At 39.6% G+C, this 16,140-nt stretch overlaps 1 protein-coding gene across 2 annotated transcripts in view; it reads left to right on the plus strand.

Annotated features, from left to right (window-relative positions):
• Nucleotides 1-16,140, plus strand: part of USH2A (usherin) — a gene marked incomplete at both ends in the record, with an annotated part of 700,457 nt that overhangs the window by 295,819 nt on the left and 388,498 nt on the right. For both annotated transcript variants that reach the window (XM_080825193.1, XM_080825194.1), the window contains 4 exons: nt 1,215-1,488; nt 5,989-6,192; nt 6,320-6,400; nt 9,003-9,197. In XM_080825193.1, coding sequence (XP_080681319.1) covers nt 1,215-1,488; nt 5,989-6,192; nt 6,320-6,400; nt 9,003-9,197 — 754 coding nt within the window. The remainder of the gene's footprint in view (nt 1-1,214; nt 1,489-5,988; nt 6,193-6,319; nt 6,401-9,002; nt 9,198-16,140) is intronic.

Genomic DNA, 16,140 nt, shown 5'->3' on the forward strand with positions numbered 1-16,140 from the left:
GTTCTTCTCTTGGTTATAGTATTACCGCAGTTGTTTGCCTCTGCTGTTGGACAGTGTGATTCTTGCGAACAGTGTTTATCTTATAGCAGGAGATTCATGGAACATGGTGGGGGACTCAATATTTATTGAATGAATAGATATATGACTGCTTATCTAATGTACTTCACAAAAAAATGATATTTATGTAGAAAAAATAATTTTTATCTACAATTACTTAATTTCATTTGACATGATTGATCTCAAATTTTTAAGTATCCTATTTTTGCTGGCTTGAGTTCTAACAAAATAAAAACATAGTAGATAAGATAATTGTCATGTAACATTTTGAAGGGAAACATATGGAGGCATTTCCTTTACCGTGAAAATCTGGGTAAAATCTATTCATATTAGAAAATGACACGTTAATCTAAAAGAATACACATAGAAGCAATTATGTTAGTTAGAGATTTAGAATAATAAAACTGAAATATTGAATCAAAATCCATCTTACAAATTTGAAATTGAGTTCACCGACCAGTTAAAATAAACTTAATCAGGCTTGACATTTCATTTTCTTATTGTCTTGTCATATTTTTCCCCAAATTAAATTGATATATGAAGTAGTATTTTCTCATTTTCTAAAAACTCAAGTAAAAATAGAGTCATAGGGGTGCCTGGGTGGTTCAGTGGGTTAAAGCCTCTGCCTTCGGCTCAGGTCATGATCCCAGGGTCCGGATCAAACCCTGCATTGGGCTCTCTGCTCAGCAGGGAGCCTGCTCCCTCCCTCTCTCTCTCTGCCTGCTTGTCTGCCTACTTGTGATCTCTGTCTGTCAAATAAATACATAAAATCTTTAAAAAAAAAATAGAGTCATAGTTCAAACTATTCTCTTCAGTCATTCAGTCACTTATGCCAGCGTTTAAACTTTTACCTGTTTAGCACACAAAAATAAATAAATAAAAGTTTTTGCCTACATTATATTGTATCACACTGTATAATCATTACTGGGTATGAATTTGTGTGACTCAATACAACATTCTTCACGTCAATTATAAGCTTGCAAAGTACTCCATTATACGTTACTCCAGTCCTGCTTAGAATAAAGTGGAACATTTTTATAGAGTGCTTTCAGGGAAATTTGTTGCTTTTCTTCAAGAAATTGACCTTCTGCTCTCTCCCAAACTGCCATTCTGCAGTCTTTTTATATACCTATTTTCTTTTTTAATGTGAAATACAGATGGAATTGAAGAGTGGAATATTGAGCTTCCGGTTAAATACCAGTCTTTCCTTCACACAAGTGGATCTATGGCTCGGGCTGTCCTATTGTGATGGAAAGTGGAATAAAGCGATTATTAAAAAGAAAGGTTCCATCATATCAGCAAGCATGAATGAACTGAGGGAACGTGTGTCACAGTCCAGAGCCCAGCCACTGATGGTGAATTCCCCCATCTATGTGGGAGGAACCCCACAGGAGCTGCAGGACTCCTATAAACACCTGAGTTTGGAACAAGGTAAAGTCCATCTGGAGGAATTCCCAAATAAATACAGCTCTGCTCCTACCAGGTTTTAGTGGTTTTTGTGTTTTAAAATACAGCAACAGAATCAGTTTGGAAACAATACCTATTGCCCGCCCCCACTTTCTTGAAGCGCTAAAAAAAAAAAAAAAAATCAGAATGTTTCTTCAAATAGTTTTGTATGTTGCCCTTAAGACTGTGCCCTCACACCTACTTATAATCAATATATTTATTCTGACTTGTCTTCAGTAAATATAATTGAAATTTATGTATATATTTCCTCATACGTTTTCTGGTTCTTTCAGATACCGATCATTATCTGTATTCACACATGAAAAACATAAATTAGGTTGGTGTGCACAGCTAAGAAAAATAGCATTAAATTCACTGGGAATTTTTTCTAACATAATTGCTAATTGTCTCTGCCTTTCCGTGGAGCTCCCCTATAGCAAAGCACGTGAAAGGGTGGGTTTAGTTGAATTTTAAACATACTGGTGAAAAAATCTATATTTCATTTATTATTAATAACCACAAATGAAAGAAAAAGTGCATGCCTGCATGACTTATAACTAAAGGAAGCGTTTAACTCATATAATGAATTTGAACATAATCAGAGAAATTATTAACTCAAAAAGGCTAACAGTAGCTGACGGTCTGCTGTGTGCAGAATTCATGGTTCCGAAAGCTTTGCATGAGATTAAGTGGGTCAGATCTTCATAACAAGCCCCTATGTTCTGTATTATTATTTAAATCCCCATTTTACAGATGAGGAAACTGAAGAGCAAAGTAACTTCCCCACGGTCACATGGCCAGTAAGCAGAGAGCAAGCCTTTCTGTCTCAGGAAGCCTGGTGTCAAAATCCCCTCTCTTTATTATAATCAAGTATTTTCTTTTATGGCCGTTGGCCAGTGTTCCTTTTCTACAAATTGGGGAAAGCACAGAAACTTCTAGCTTGTGACTAAGCATGCTCCCATGTAGAAAATGTTCTCTACATATTTCCAACTCTATGTACCGCGAATGGTTAAAATATCCATGAAGGAGTCTTTGCCTATTTGGTAAGTACATAAAGATTTAAATGCCTTTGAATAGAAAATATATGGCAAGCTCTAAGGAGACTTTTAGAAGGGTACTAGTAAGGAGTTAATGAATGTCTGGGGTGTAAGACAGTAATGACATTTTCAAGGCACTTAAGATGTAACAGCAGCTAAAAATATTACATTCATATAAGGGCTTCTCCTGGTTTTCAGGTTTCTGAGGTTAGAAAGAGCTTGAAAACCCTTTATATGAGCAAGATTACTTGAGCCTACTTATATCTAGGAAAAAATCCCCTGCATGTGTGCAATTATACTTTGGAAAGTACACAAAAACCCATCACGATGATGGGCATAGAGACTTGTCTTTAGCCAAATTTTAACTGAAATTATAAGACGATCATGATAGAAGTTTAACGCATCAACATAAACCCAACGGGAATAATTTAATCTACACTATGACTACGTCTATGATACTGAAAGATATTTTATTTATGGGTAATACTTAATTTTTATCCTTGCAGTATCATACGTATCAGTGGTTCTCAAGCCACTGATAAAATATTGAAGTACAGTAGCTGGAACATAGTAAGAACTCAATAAAATGAGCTGTCATTCTTATTACTATTCAAGATACATTGGAATCTCCTGGAAAGATTATTAAAAATGCAGATTTTATGACCCTATTCCCTAAGATTCTGACTCAGATGCTTTGAAAGATACTAATCTATATAGGTAACCATGTTTTATACAATGAGCAGGAGAATATTCACCATATGGGGGTGCTGCCTGTCTGTAGTAAATTGCAATTAAAATTAATCATGTTCACTTACTGTATTTTTTTTTCAGTCCACTCTCAAATGGTCTTAAAAATGTTCTGTGCTTCTTAATTAGCACCTTTTCTAAGAGGTTCTACTTTGTGGTCATATTAGTGCTATTTTTTTCGTATCCGTTAATGTTGTAATCTTCCTTTGAATCAAATGCAAATTAACTTTCCTCTGTAGTTTGGAAATGCTGGGCAACCTAATTTGCTAAAGACGTGTCACCTGAGATCATGGGCATTTACCTTAGAACTACCAGTCTGGATTTATCACTTCCCTGCAGGTTGGGGGTAAACAGGTTGTGGCTCATGGGATCGCAGCTTTTGCTCTGACCCATGCCCTGTGTGGAGAAGGCAGGAGTAGGGGCTGGAAGCCAGCCTTCCTAGCATCAGTGCCGCCATGTTGGACCGCCTCCCCCAGAAGGGCTACTGTCTTTCTAATTTGTCAACTTAGAATTCTGGGCCACTTTTTAGTTATTCAGAGGCCTGCAGGTAGGGAGTCATTTTTGATTCTCAAAAGCAAGCAAAGGAGACATCTCCATTTCCCACATAGACAGGCTCTTTCCCCTCTTCCTATCCTAATACCGCATTCAAATTTTGAAGATAATCGAAGAGTATTTCTGGTAGAGATGATCCTGGTGGGGCAGAGTTGAAAGAACGGTGACTTGATTGGACAAAACTGTCTGCTTTAAGATGGCACAGAGAGGACCACCCACTAGAGCTCAGGATTCTTCACCTCCAAGGCCTGAGGCCGGAGTACCACTTCGTAAGGAGGATTAATACTTAGAAACCTTACTGATGACCCCCTGGACCTTTTTCTTTATCTCCAGAATGAAGACTACCTCTGCGGCCTTTCCCAAATTTAAAATTCCATCCCATGAGTTAGTTTTTAAGAGATTTCTCTTTTTTATTTTTATTTTTCATTTTTTAAATTGTAGCGAAATATACGTAAAATTGACCATCTTAGCCATGAAGGGTACAGTTCAGTGGCATTAAAGATATTTACATTGCTGGGTAACCATCAACACCATCCAGCTCCAGAACTCTTTCCACCTTGCAAAGCTGAAGCCCCCCTTTAAATAGTAATGGGACTTTTCTTGTAACAGCGCTCAGGTGTTTGCCAAAGCTACCATTCCACTGTTTGCGTTTTGTTGTTAGGGAAAGTGGGGTACAGAGAAGTTAGATAACTGAACTCCAAGCCATCGGAAAATTGCTGCTGGTAAAGAAATCAGAATTCTTAACTTCTGAAGTTTCAAGCAGATGCTTTTACATTGAGCTTCATTGCCTTTGTTTCAACTCAACCAACTTATTGAGCGTCTACTGTGTGTTCAAGACCGACGAGCAGGATCGATCAGTCGGGCCTGAAGGCACGTGAATACTAGCAAAGACATTCTGAAAGGAACTAGGCCAACTTAATGTGTTAGAAGACATAATAAAACATCATATAAATGCTGAGGAGAACAATATGATCGTTGTCACTATTAGTTTATTTTACTGTGAGGCACTGCATTATGTTTTATTTTCTCTTCCTGCCGATGTGCTTTAATCTTGAAAGGAGCGAAGCGTGTGTTTGGGACCCCTCAAACTTGACAGTATTTTGTTCCGAGAGCATGTGTGCACTATCGCAAACTCAGTCTGTCTCTTCTTTGGCAATCTTGTGCAGTGTTCTGGGCAGAGTGCTGCCAACCCTCATTGAGCTGATCTCTGTTTACACAAAATAGCATGTAATTCAGAGTCGCTGCTACGTGCTGGCTGACCGGATGCCCTCTGGTCCTCTAACAAAAGAGCAGTCCGTTCCCCTCACCCATTTCTTCCACGTTCCCTGGTAAACTTCCCAGAACTCCACTGCACTGTGGCCGTTCTAAAGTCGACTGGGCAGAATACACATTCCGAGAAACCTCCGGGTGTTGCCATTGCCAGAGCTGAATTTGCTCCCTGTCATGCTACTGTGAACGCAAAACTGGTGACCATTGTGGAGAGTCAAAATTGTGGAACTCAGTGAAAATGGTGGCGTGTAGTGATAGCTCCTCTGTATGCTGATTTAAATGGGACGTCATTCTATAACTCTGACACAATTCTGTAGAGTTCATGTCAATACCTCAGGATTCCAGTAGATTTTGAAACTACATTCTCCCTCCTGCTCTCTTGCATAATAATCCTCAAAAGGTATTTTTCCCCCAGTGAGCTTGTTGTATGATTTTGCTCCTTCAAATCTTATTTTTAGCATTATAACAATGACTTACATAGGGGGACTGAATTTTCCAGAATCGAGGGACATGCGGCTACCCCTCTACCATATGGTCTAATTGCCCTCGTTTTATTTCATAAGAATAAACAGAAGGAGAAAAAGTGGGCCTAAAGGAGTATAATAAATACTTTTAATCGCATCTAATCCAGCTGAATTATAATGATCACCTTATATATTTTTTCAAGATAACACAAATCTAATACGTCCTCGTGACCACTTAGTCTGGTAAAAAGCAGAAGGGGGCATAAAGGATTTCCCCAACGAGACTCAGAAGTTTAAAAATTGTCTCTACCGCAACCCCCACGCCTCGTCAAAGCGTAGTACAGCTGAGGACAGAGATGATTGGTAATTAATGACTCAAGCCTTTTATGTGATATTAATCCCTTACTATTTGCTAGGTTTCGGTGGTTGCATGAAGGATGTTAACTTTGCACGGGGTGCTGTCGTTAACTTGGCATCTGTGTCCAGCAGCGCTGTCAGAGTCAATCTGGACGGGTGCCTGTCAAGTGACAGTGCCGTTAACTGCAGGGGAAATGACTCCATTCTGGTTTACCGGGGAAAAGAGCGCAGCGTTGACGAGAGTGGTCTGCAGCCTTTCACAGGTACCGTGGAGGTGCTCTCAATTAAATGTTACACGTCTCCCACTTGTCGCCTCTTCCCTCCCTGCCAGCCCACTGCTAGTCCATATGAGTAATATTTTAATCTTTCTGCCTCTTATTTCCATTGAAGAGTACCTGTACCGCGTGGTAGCCTCCCACGAAGGAGGCTCGGTCTACAGTGACTGGAGTCGGGGCCGTTCAGCCGGAGCAGGTAAATGGTCTTGAAACGGATGCGTGCACACACGTGCACATGTCTGCGCATACATGTCCGCACACGTAAGAAGAAGAAAAGACTGCATCACCCTGCAGCGAGTAGTGGGTTTGTCCTCGTAGGACAGAGCATGCGTTGATTTGTGAAGGTCTGTGGCTAAAATGCTGAGGAGGTCAGTATTTTGATTTCTCGATTATTTAGTAAGTGTTTGCTCGGGCTTGATTCTTTCCTCTTCAAATGCAGAAGGAAGGAGTTTCAAGTTGTCTCAAGGATTTGGTAGGCCTGAATCTACAGTAATGTATCTAAGGACAGGGAACCCTTCTAGATGGTGTAGAACCCAAGAAGCTAACGTCAGGCTTGATTACCCCTGGGCGGGGGTGGCACCCTCTTGCCTCTCTCCCACAGAGGGTACATTTGGAACCTGTACCCGGATCAGAAGCAGATGTGTCTTTTATCACATCGTGGCGATGTTTTTCATGGTGGTGACTATTAGAATCCTCAGATGACTCCCCCAGGATAGAAATTGCTGACTGGTCTAACTTTCTTTTGAGTTGGAGCGGGAAAACAGCAGGAGATAGAATATATTAGACCGAATCTCAGACAACAGCTTTAGAAGTGCTCTGGACTTCTCACCACGACCACAACATCTTTTCATGTGGTGCCATCACAAGAAGGTAGTCATCATGAAAAGTTTTGTGAATCAGTAGTCCTTAACCTTTTGGGGTCAAATATCAGTCAGGTAGTCATATACGTTTCAAAAGACTGCCACGTACGTCTCTCAAAGGAAGTTTATCCTTAGTAAGTCATAGTTTGTCTAACCGTGTGTTTTTCACCAAGATATTCTCTCGTACTTATTAACCAGGGGCTACTAACACAGACAACTTTTTGCGAAATCTTCTTGATCTAAGATAATTAAATACCGGAATGGCTACTAAGAATAATTTTCAAAGCGCTTTGCCTACAGATTTTCCAGAAGAGGACAACCTGACACTTTTCCAGGATGATTTAAATTGTCATCTATTTATAGGCAAGACAATGAGCCGAAAGGTCTTTTAAAATCCTTTTCAACTTCAGAGCTTGGAGAAAGCTGTGACATAAAATATTCATTTGTTACTGGCATATCCTCTGCCCCTTTTTTGCCGCCTCTACTTCATTAACAAATACGCTCTAAAGCCTGTTTTCAGTCTCAGTCAGCAACGTAAATGGGTGTCTAGAAAGTGCGTTGCCCACATAGCTTAATAGTCCCCATTTTGAGTATCACCATGAAAGTATGCAAATAGAGCTCTGAATTTATAGCAATGATCTGACCACAAAGTCTTATGCCATAAATTCATATTTACAATCTGACCACAACACTGAGCAGCTACATGCTCCCAAGGGTTGGAGAATAATTGCACTATTTAATTATTTTTGAGTCAGTTTTGCTCTGTCCCTTATGAGAAGGCCATCTGTTAGACGGCACCGTACTTTGCCCTGTACCGCATTTCAGAACTAATAAAATCAACATCACTCCCGTTGTCCCTTTGCTCGCATCTTGATTGTGTAGCCTGTGGGTTTTCCGTAGGTGCCGGTGGTGTTTTAACAGCACAGACAGTGTTTCTCCGCCTTTTCCCACCCTCTGTGTTCACTTTGTTTCCCTTGAAGCTGTCCTATTGTATTGGTCTGAACAGTAAAGTCAGAGAAGGAGGATATTTGATGTGGGAAAACCAGAGTGGTCCTCCATCGACGGGCTCAGGAGTCCGCGGGCGGCTCGGGCCGGCCTCTCATCCATCATCCTGCCACGGAGTTTCTCGGGTTTTTCTCACTGTTCCCAGAGCAGTCGGCTGTGATGAAGTTGTTACTGATCAGAACTGTAGAAATCTCTAATAAATAGTTAAAGGGTATGGATTTTTAAGATTCGGGGACTCGGCTCGTGAGTGAGGTTTTGCGGTTCCTTCCAACTTCCTCGCTTCGTGTCACTGTTTCTGAGATACTCTGAAGAAAATATCTCTGAAAGTGATTTTTGTATCATCTCTAGGGTGCCAGTTCCTCTGCCCCCCCCCACCCCAGATGCAATTAGGAATGTATCCTGTATATCATATCTGGTAGAGCTTTGCTTTTTCAAAATTAATTTGAAAAACCATTGAATTTGGAAAATTAGATCAGACGTTCAGGTACAAGACAATCACATTTGTGATATTTTTTGGCGAATACGCCGAAGATATAAAAGTGTCAAACCCCTATGTATAATAACAGTCTAATTATCTTGCTTCAGAGGGGTCCATCATTATGGTGTTTGAACTTGTTATCTGCCTACCATCCACTCCTTCTTTATGAATGATGTTTAAAACATGTCTGGTGCGTTCGATGTTTTCGGAAAACCTGGACTAGACTCCAAAGAACGTTCTGTCGATGGAGTTTTGATGGTTTTGAAATATCGCTTAAACTGAATGGCTCAAGATGTGCAGTCATATTAAATCAATGCTGAAAAGTTACAACGCTAATAAATTGTATTTATGCTAATGGTTGAGTCTGATTTACTGCGGCCATTAAAGGTGAAGGATGGGGCCCTAGTCTTCTGAGAACGGCCATTTTCTCTGTTTTCTCTTTGATTCTTTCACAGCTCCACAAAGTGTGCCGACTCCCTCAAGAGTCCACAGCATAAACGGGTATAGCGTTGAGGTGAGCTGGGACGAACCTGTTGTGGTGCGAGGCGTAATTGACAAGTACATTCTGCGGGCCTACAGGGAGGATGACCCCCGGTCGCCGCGCGTGCCCTCTGCCACTTCCGAGCTTGTCAGTACCAGCACCCTCACAGGTAAAGGTGATTCCTTAGGGAGTACATTTCATGAATATTCTTTTTGACTGGATTTTTTAAAAAGATTTTATTTATTTATTTGAGAGAAAGAGAATGTGAGGGAGAGAGAGAGAGAGAGTACGAGACATGGGAGGCTTAGAGGGAGAGGCAGACTCCCCACTGAGCAGGGAGCCCGATGCGGGACTCGATCCCGGGATGCCAGGATCATGACCTGAGCTGAAGACAGTTTCTTAACCAGTTGAGCCACCCAGGCACCCTCTTTTTGACTTCAAATAAAAACATTCTTCAAGGGTTTTTCCTCCCTCAATGAGCTACTCCTATATTTTGCTTGATTAAAAACAGCAAGAACCGCCTCATGAGATGGAAGCTTATATCTACCTAGGATAAAGAGGATAATTCTAAAATGTCAGTGGGCTGTTATGGACAGGTTCATCACAAGGTTGATACCCACTCCTCCCCAGAAAATAAGGTCACAGGTGGCCCTAGCTCTTAAACACTCCATACATCTCCTGTAGGGGTCTTAGGCATACCTATAGGACCAGCCTACCTATTTCGCCATGCAAAAATGTACTCTTTGGGACCAGCCCAAGTTCACAGCACCATTATTTATTGGAAAATTGTTGATTAAACCTAATTATGTCAAGGTAGAGGAGTATGAGACACCAGCAGTTTGATTGGCAAATCAGTGAATCAATTTCTCATGGGGTGCCATGCCGGCCATGCAGAATGATTGCAGGGTAACACGCTGGTACATCGCACACCTGTCCCGTACTCAGATGCATGCACGTGTAGTAAGGCAGCAGTTTTCAGCTTCATGAAATGTTAAAGCACATTCAGATGGAAAGTCAGGTTTAAGCTTTTACCAAAAATAAGTAAAATGCATCAACAAATTTGATAGAAAAAAATTGTCCTCTGTCAAAGAATTTTATAACTTGAAAAACTATATGGATTTTGGAATAGGCTTTATTATCTTTCCTTATCTATTGGTCAACCCCATCTAGCCTTTACCTCCTTCTTTAGATTCCTTAGAAACTACCACCCAAATTGATAACCAGTTACGCAGAATTTCACATCTTCCAGTCCCTTCCTCCCTATTTCACCCACCTGATGAAACCCAACCTGATGAAGCCCATAGTTTGCCTTTGCCCAGGCTGCACATTAAAGCTAAGTGGGTGGGGGAAAATATGTGCAGTTTGTCACTACAGATTCTCAGTCCTCATTTTCAAATGGGCACCAATAATGATTCCAACCCTACCATATTTCTATAATAAGCTCCTTCTCCTATCCTCCTCATTCAATATTTCAGATTTTCCCAAACTGTCTAGTTGCTAAGCTCCCTTCCTCCTCCAACTCAATTGATGGTTTTATGTATTAGATTGTGTTAGACACCGAGAAGAAACAGAATCTGTCTTAGAGGATTTCTGTCACTCTTAATGACAAACATATATATTAATTTCATTTCTCTGGGAGATAAGGTTGTTATTAGGGGTTAAATGCATTCATGTTTGCTAAAACATTTAAAATTCTTTTGGGACACTTTAAGCATTTGCCATCATTATTTGTTTTTTTTTTCTTTTTTTTCTTTTCCTTCCTGTTTTTACAAAGCTTTCCTTATCCTATCAAAAATAAAATCTTCCAAAGTCTTCTGGACCCCAACTCTTCCTGCCTTTTCAGCGATGTGACTGGTAACTTTTCTCCCTCCCAATCCTATCTTAACCTCTCTCCACGTGGTTCACAAGCTATGGCCCCAGGACCAGCATCAGCAGCATCACCTGAGACCTCATTATTAATGTAAATTCTCCAGCCCACCCACCCGTGTTGAATCAGCAACTCTAGAGGCAGAGCTCAGCCATCCTTGTTTTAATAAGCCCTCCTCATCTGACACTGAAGCATGCTAAAGTTGGAGAACGGCTGCCCAGAGGAATTCTTCCCAGGACCAGTCAAACTCTATCAACCCCCATTGTTAAACATAAACAAACAGACTTAAGCCAATTATTAAAAACCTTCCTTTTATTTAAATTCCTTGCCAACTATGACTCCCTCTCTTCTTCCCGAACTTGCTTCTAGCAAGAAGTATTTATGGATGTGGTCCCCATTTCTTCACTTTATGGGGCTTCTGCACACTTGCCTTGCTAAGGACACCAACAATTTCCATATTTACCTTTCTAAAGAACACTTTACAGCACTGGTCTCTGGTAACTCCCTAGATTGAAAGACAGTGCGATATGTTATTGGATGTTGCTATAGGATATGTCGGTCATGTGAACGGTGTGCAGAGAAAATAAAGTTAGAGAGCCACTGACCAATTATATTTATTTTTATATACTCAATCTGTAGAGAACTAAGGAAAAAGTCTCAACTATCAATGCAATTTAGTTAATTTCTCTTCTGGAAACTTGCTTTCTCTTTGTCTTTTCCTTTTTCTTATTACTTTACATTCATTATTTATATTTTAATGTTCAAAGTCACATTATTTTAGTTATATCTCTATAAATAGCATCTAGTTTGATTTAGTTTTATATTCAACTTGAAGTTGAACTGGGAGTTTAGCTCATTCACATTTATTTTTATAATTCATCAAATTGCTCTTATTTCTGCCATCATATTTCATACTTTCTGGTTTTGTTATTGTTTTTTAATACTTTCTAGAACTATTCTTTTATTTTTAGCTCTTGCCTGTGTGGAGTATGAATTCTTTAACTTTTTTTCCTCAAGGAGTTAAAGGTATATGTGCTGTTCACAATTGTGAAATAAAGAGACAAGGACATATATAAGAAGTAATCTAAAAGATTATGGAACATTTAACAGTAAAGAGAAAAGAAAAACAGAAAGTGAGGCAGGGGGAAGGAAGTAGTCAGAGAGCTGGATTTGGTGGAGTTGGGAGGAGTGTGGAAATCAGATAGTGGCAGCTGCTTTGTCATTTGGTTGAGATAACAAGGTATTGGGAGAGGAATATAAGTAAAGTAGGTCATGACCAGTTTTGTGATTGGTCTTAAATTAATCCCCCTTTAGCATTTCTGAAGTGACTTTGGTGAGGTTGTAATGTTGACTTCTGATTGTTAAAGTGGTATTTCTTTGACTGAGACAATGCTGGTGATGGATGCACAAGGTAATTTAGCTTTATTGGTTCACATAAGGTTCTTTACCGATTAGGTTGCAATAAAATGTGTTGGCATCTTTTCATGTGTTTCTTTCTGTTATATGGCCAGCTCTTTTATTCTTCAGACATGGGTCCTTCTTTGGCTTGGAAGGGTTGCTGTTGTATATATCATTATTACTTCTGGTGGGAAATAGCAGTTTTCAACATTGTCTATTTTTGCAGTCCAGAACACAACTTGTAGAGTCAAATCGATCTAGGTTCAAATTCCAGCTGTGTCATTTGTTAACTGTGTGATCCTAGGCACATTAAAAAAACATATTCCTGTATCAGAATTTCTTTACCTATAAACCTTTATGTTATGGAATTGTAGTGAAGATTAAAAAATGAATTACCTCTATAGAATATTTTGCTCAGAACCAGGCACATAGTGAATGTTCAACAAATTCATCTTTATACTCCTTGGTCTCTAATTCTAAGTTATGACTTTGTAATTGTTTCCCTTTTTGTTTTCTGATTTTTCATTACCGATTCTGCTCTTTGAACCTTCTAAACTGATTTTTAAATTTTTCTGTCCACAGTTCACTTGCCCCATCCTTAAATATACCTTCAGACTGAGTGTTTGCTCAAGAAAATTAAATCATTTTCAAATCACCTTACTAGCCACTTAGTTTCTCTTAAAAAAAAACTTCACTGGGATTATGCCAGGTCAATTGAGGTAAAATTGTAGTAGCCTCCTGGCAATAAGTAAATCTCAACACCCTTCTACCAAGGGTTTGGTGAAGGAGGCTGAGAACCTATAGGCATTCTGTACCCAGATGGGGTTGGGTTTGCCGTGGGCTCTCTTTCCAGCAGTCCACTTGTTTTTGCCTGGTGTCCTTTCAGGTATTTCTAAACGTTTGGTCATTTCATTGGTGTTCTTGTAAGGTTGTGTTTCTCCACCATGGGTATGCACTGAGCTGCCGAGGAAGCTGTAAAAAAATACTGAAACCCAGGTTCTACCTGCAAAGAGTCTGACTTTTTGGTTTAGGATGCAGCCTGGGCCTTGATGTCTTTAATACCTGAAAATAATTCTCTTGTACAGCCAGCATGGGGAAACACTGGGAAAGGGAGGAGTTTGACACCGTGATCAAGTCTTAATTTTACCCAGAAATGCATATGGCAACTTTCATCTCCCAACCGAAATTTGAGAATGGAGGACAAAAAAAGATAAATGTCTTTATAAAAATGATAAGATATTAATATTAAGTGGATAAAATTAGCAAAGGAAAATCACAGGACAACAAAAATTAAGTGCCTGAGTATTGCAAAGAGGTGGGGAATTATGGTCACACAAAATGCAAAAGCAAAAGGAAAAAAATGAATATTAACTGAGAGCACTGGGAGAATAGAGTAATGGGGCAGAATATTTACCATTCATGAATCTGGCTACCAGAGGATTAAATGAGATAAATCCCAGTCGCAGTGAAGAGTGCAAGGGTTAACAGCCCCACTCAGGAGCAAATGGGCCCCTTTGGGCGACAGGGTCTGGATTCTGTGCCCTCTAAAGGCTAAGGTTCAGAGCGGAGAGTTCTTGAAAGTTCATTTCCTCAGCTGGAGCCTCAGGGTAGAAAGCCCTGCAGTTATCACTCCAGTGTATCTTTAGACTTGTTGCAAAGGGCTCCAATTAACTCTGGTAGCTTTTGCTGATTTTCCCTCCAGCCCTGTTAACATGCGAAGTTGCTTCCCAGAGAGACAGTCCTGGCATTTCCCTTCAAACCAAGGGCTGCTCAGAAAGTGACTTCACAATTTGATTTGAAATTATGTCAAGAATGAGCGGATTCAAGAACCTGCACATATACAATAATTTTTTTTCTTGTTTTCCCTGAAGATATTAAACATATAAACTTATCTGCATAGTTAGTATAGCATTTGACATAGTGTTAGGGCTATAATTGATACACAGAAAATATTTTCTCAATTCCATTGTTACATTGCACTGAGCTAAAGGTTAGAAGTTATATATTCCTTCTTCATAATAATAAATAATAATAATTAATGATATTTATTATTCGCTGTAGTTTAGCAGAAGAGCCTATCATAATCTTTCAGATTACCCAAATAAATCTAAATTTATATAGGAAAATAAGTGAAAGACATTTTAATTTATAATAGAACTAATATTACAACTTTTGCTACTAAAATTGGTTCAGTCTTCACATACAATAGACTCTGATATTCTTCTTAAAGAAGTTGTGTCACGCACTGAAGGTGTCTGCCTCTCTTTCTTTCTCTTCTGTAGCCTGGTAGTAATAATGAGTGATTCTCAACTCTATTGGCCCTAAAGGGATTCCTGGATTGCTTATAAAATACAGATTCTTGGGTCTCCCACACCAGAGTCTGTATATTTGATCTAGGGTCTGTAAATCTGCATTAGACAGAGTGTTCCAGTTGATTCTCTTGAAGAGAGATCACGTATTAAAGAACGTGGGACAAGGAGAATGGTCAGGTGAGAAGGTATCATTTTTCACTGGCTGGGCTTGAACTTACCCCTGCTTTGTTTTCTCCTGCCCCTTGTTCCACCTGCACTAGCTTTGTAGGCAGAGTAATGCTAAGGACAAGTGGAGAAGTAGAGGCAGGGTTAGTAGGGTCTCTGACCCTTAAGGGCAGTGCTTCTGAAAGTCACCCAAGGAAAAGAAATGAGAATTACTAGATATCTTGGTAAAATCCAGACTCTGATTTAGTTGATATGGAGATAGGTGTGAGATTCTGCGTCTCTAACAAGGCCAACCTTACTGCTGCCCACCCCATGTGTCCAGTAGAAGTCACGGAGCTCAATATTTATATAAGAAATAGGAAAACAAGCAAACAATAAGTTTTAAATTTCATGATGCCCATTGGGTTTAGTGCAAAAAGATCCCAGTGCAATTCAGAGTGTGAAAGATAATTGTAACCTTAGTAGTAGAATCTAATCTGCATGCATTTAAGTTACAACATTTAACTACGCATGGTGGTGGGGGGGGGAACCTCTCAAAATAATGTCATGGGCAAAGGATGCTATCTAATCCTGAAGTTGCCATTATCTGTTATCTGGGAACAATGTGCAAAGAATTTTAGGTTTTCCCAATCACTGACAAAAATGTAAAACTCATTGTTAGGGTGCCTACAAAAAGAATGGAGAACCAAGAACCCTAGAGAATCCTTGATTAATGAAAAGTTAGAGGCACATACAAAACCAAATCTACCATACTTTATGGACCATACAAGGAGTTGTCAAAGGGACTTTAAATCATAAGTGATTTTTGCCTTATGCCTGACTTTGGAATTTAACCCCAGATATCAGTCCCTCAGTAAGTGAGATGTTACTGTTTCTGTGGTTGTACATATATGTATATGAACTATTATTATAATCCTCTGAGAAATCTGCAGAGAAATGACTATATTAAAAACTTGTGGGCACCTGGGTGACTCAGTTGATTAAGCTCCTGCCTTCAACTCCTGTCATGATCCCAGAGTCCTGGGATTAAGCCCCACATCAGGCTCCTTGCCCAGTGGGGAGCCTGCCTCTCCCTCTGCCTGCTGCTCTCCCTGTTTGTGTGTTCTCATGGATGCGCGCTCTCTCCATTAAGAAAACAAAGTCTTAAAAAATAAACTTCAATGTTTTTCTGTTCAGTTGGGAAGTCTTACTCACAATTGTTAAAACTGCCTATGGGTGCTCTTTGTGCAAGCATGTTATTTCTTCATTAGACAAGGAGCTCCAGAAGTCAAGTATCATATTTTATGTTTATTTAAGTCTTGTTCAGAGCCTTGCTCAAGGTAGACGATCAATACACTTTTCTTAAGTAATGAAGAACTAGACAAATGAAC

The sequence above is a fragment of the Martes martes genome (assembly GCF_963455335.1).
Source record: "Martes martes genome assembly, chromosome: 15".
Classification (NCBI taxonomy): Eukaryota; Metazoa; Chordata; class Mammalia; order Carnivora; family Mustelidae; genus Martes; species Martes martes.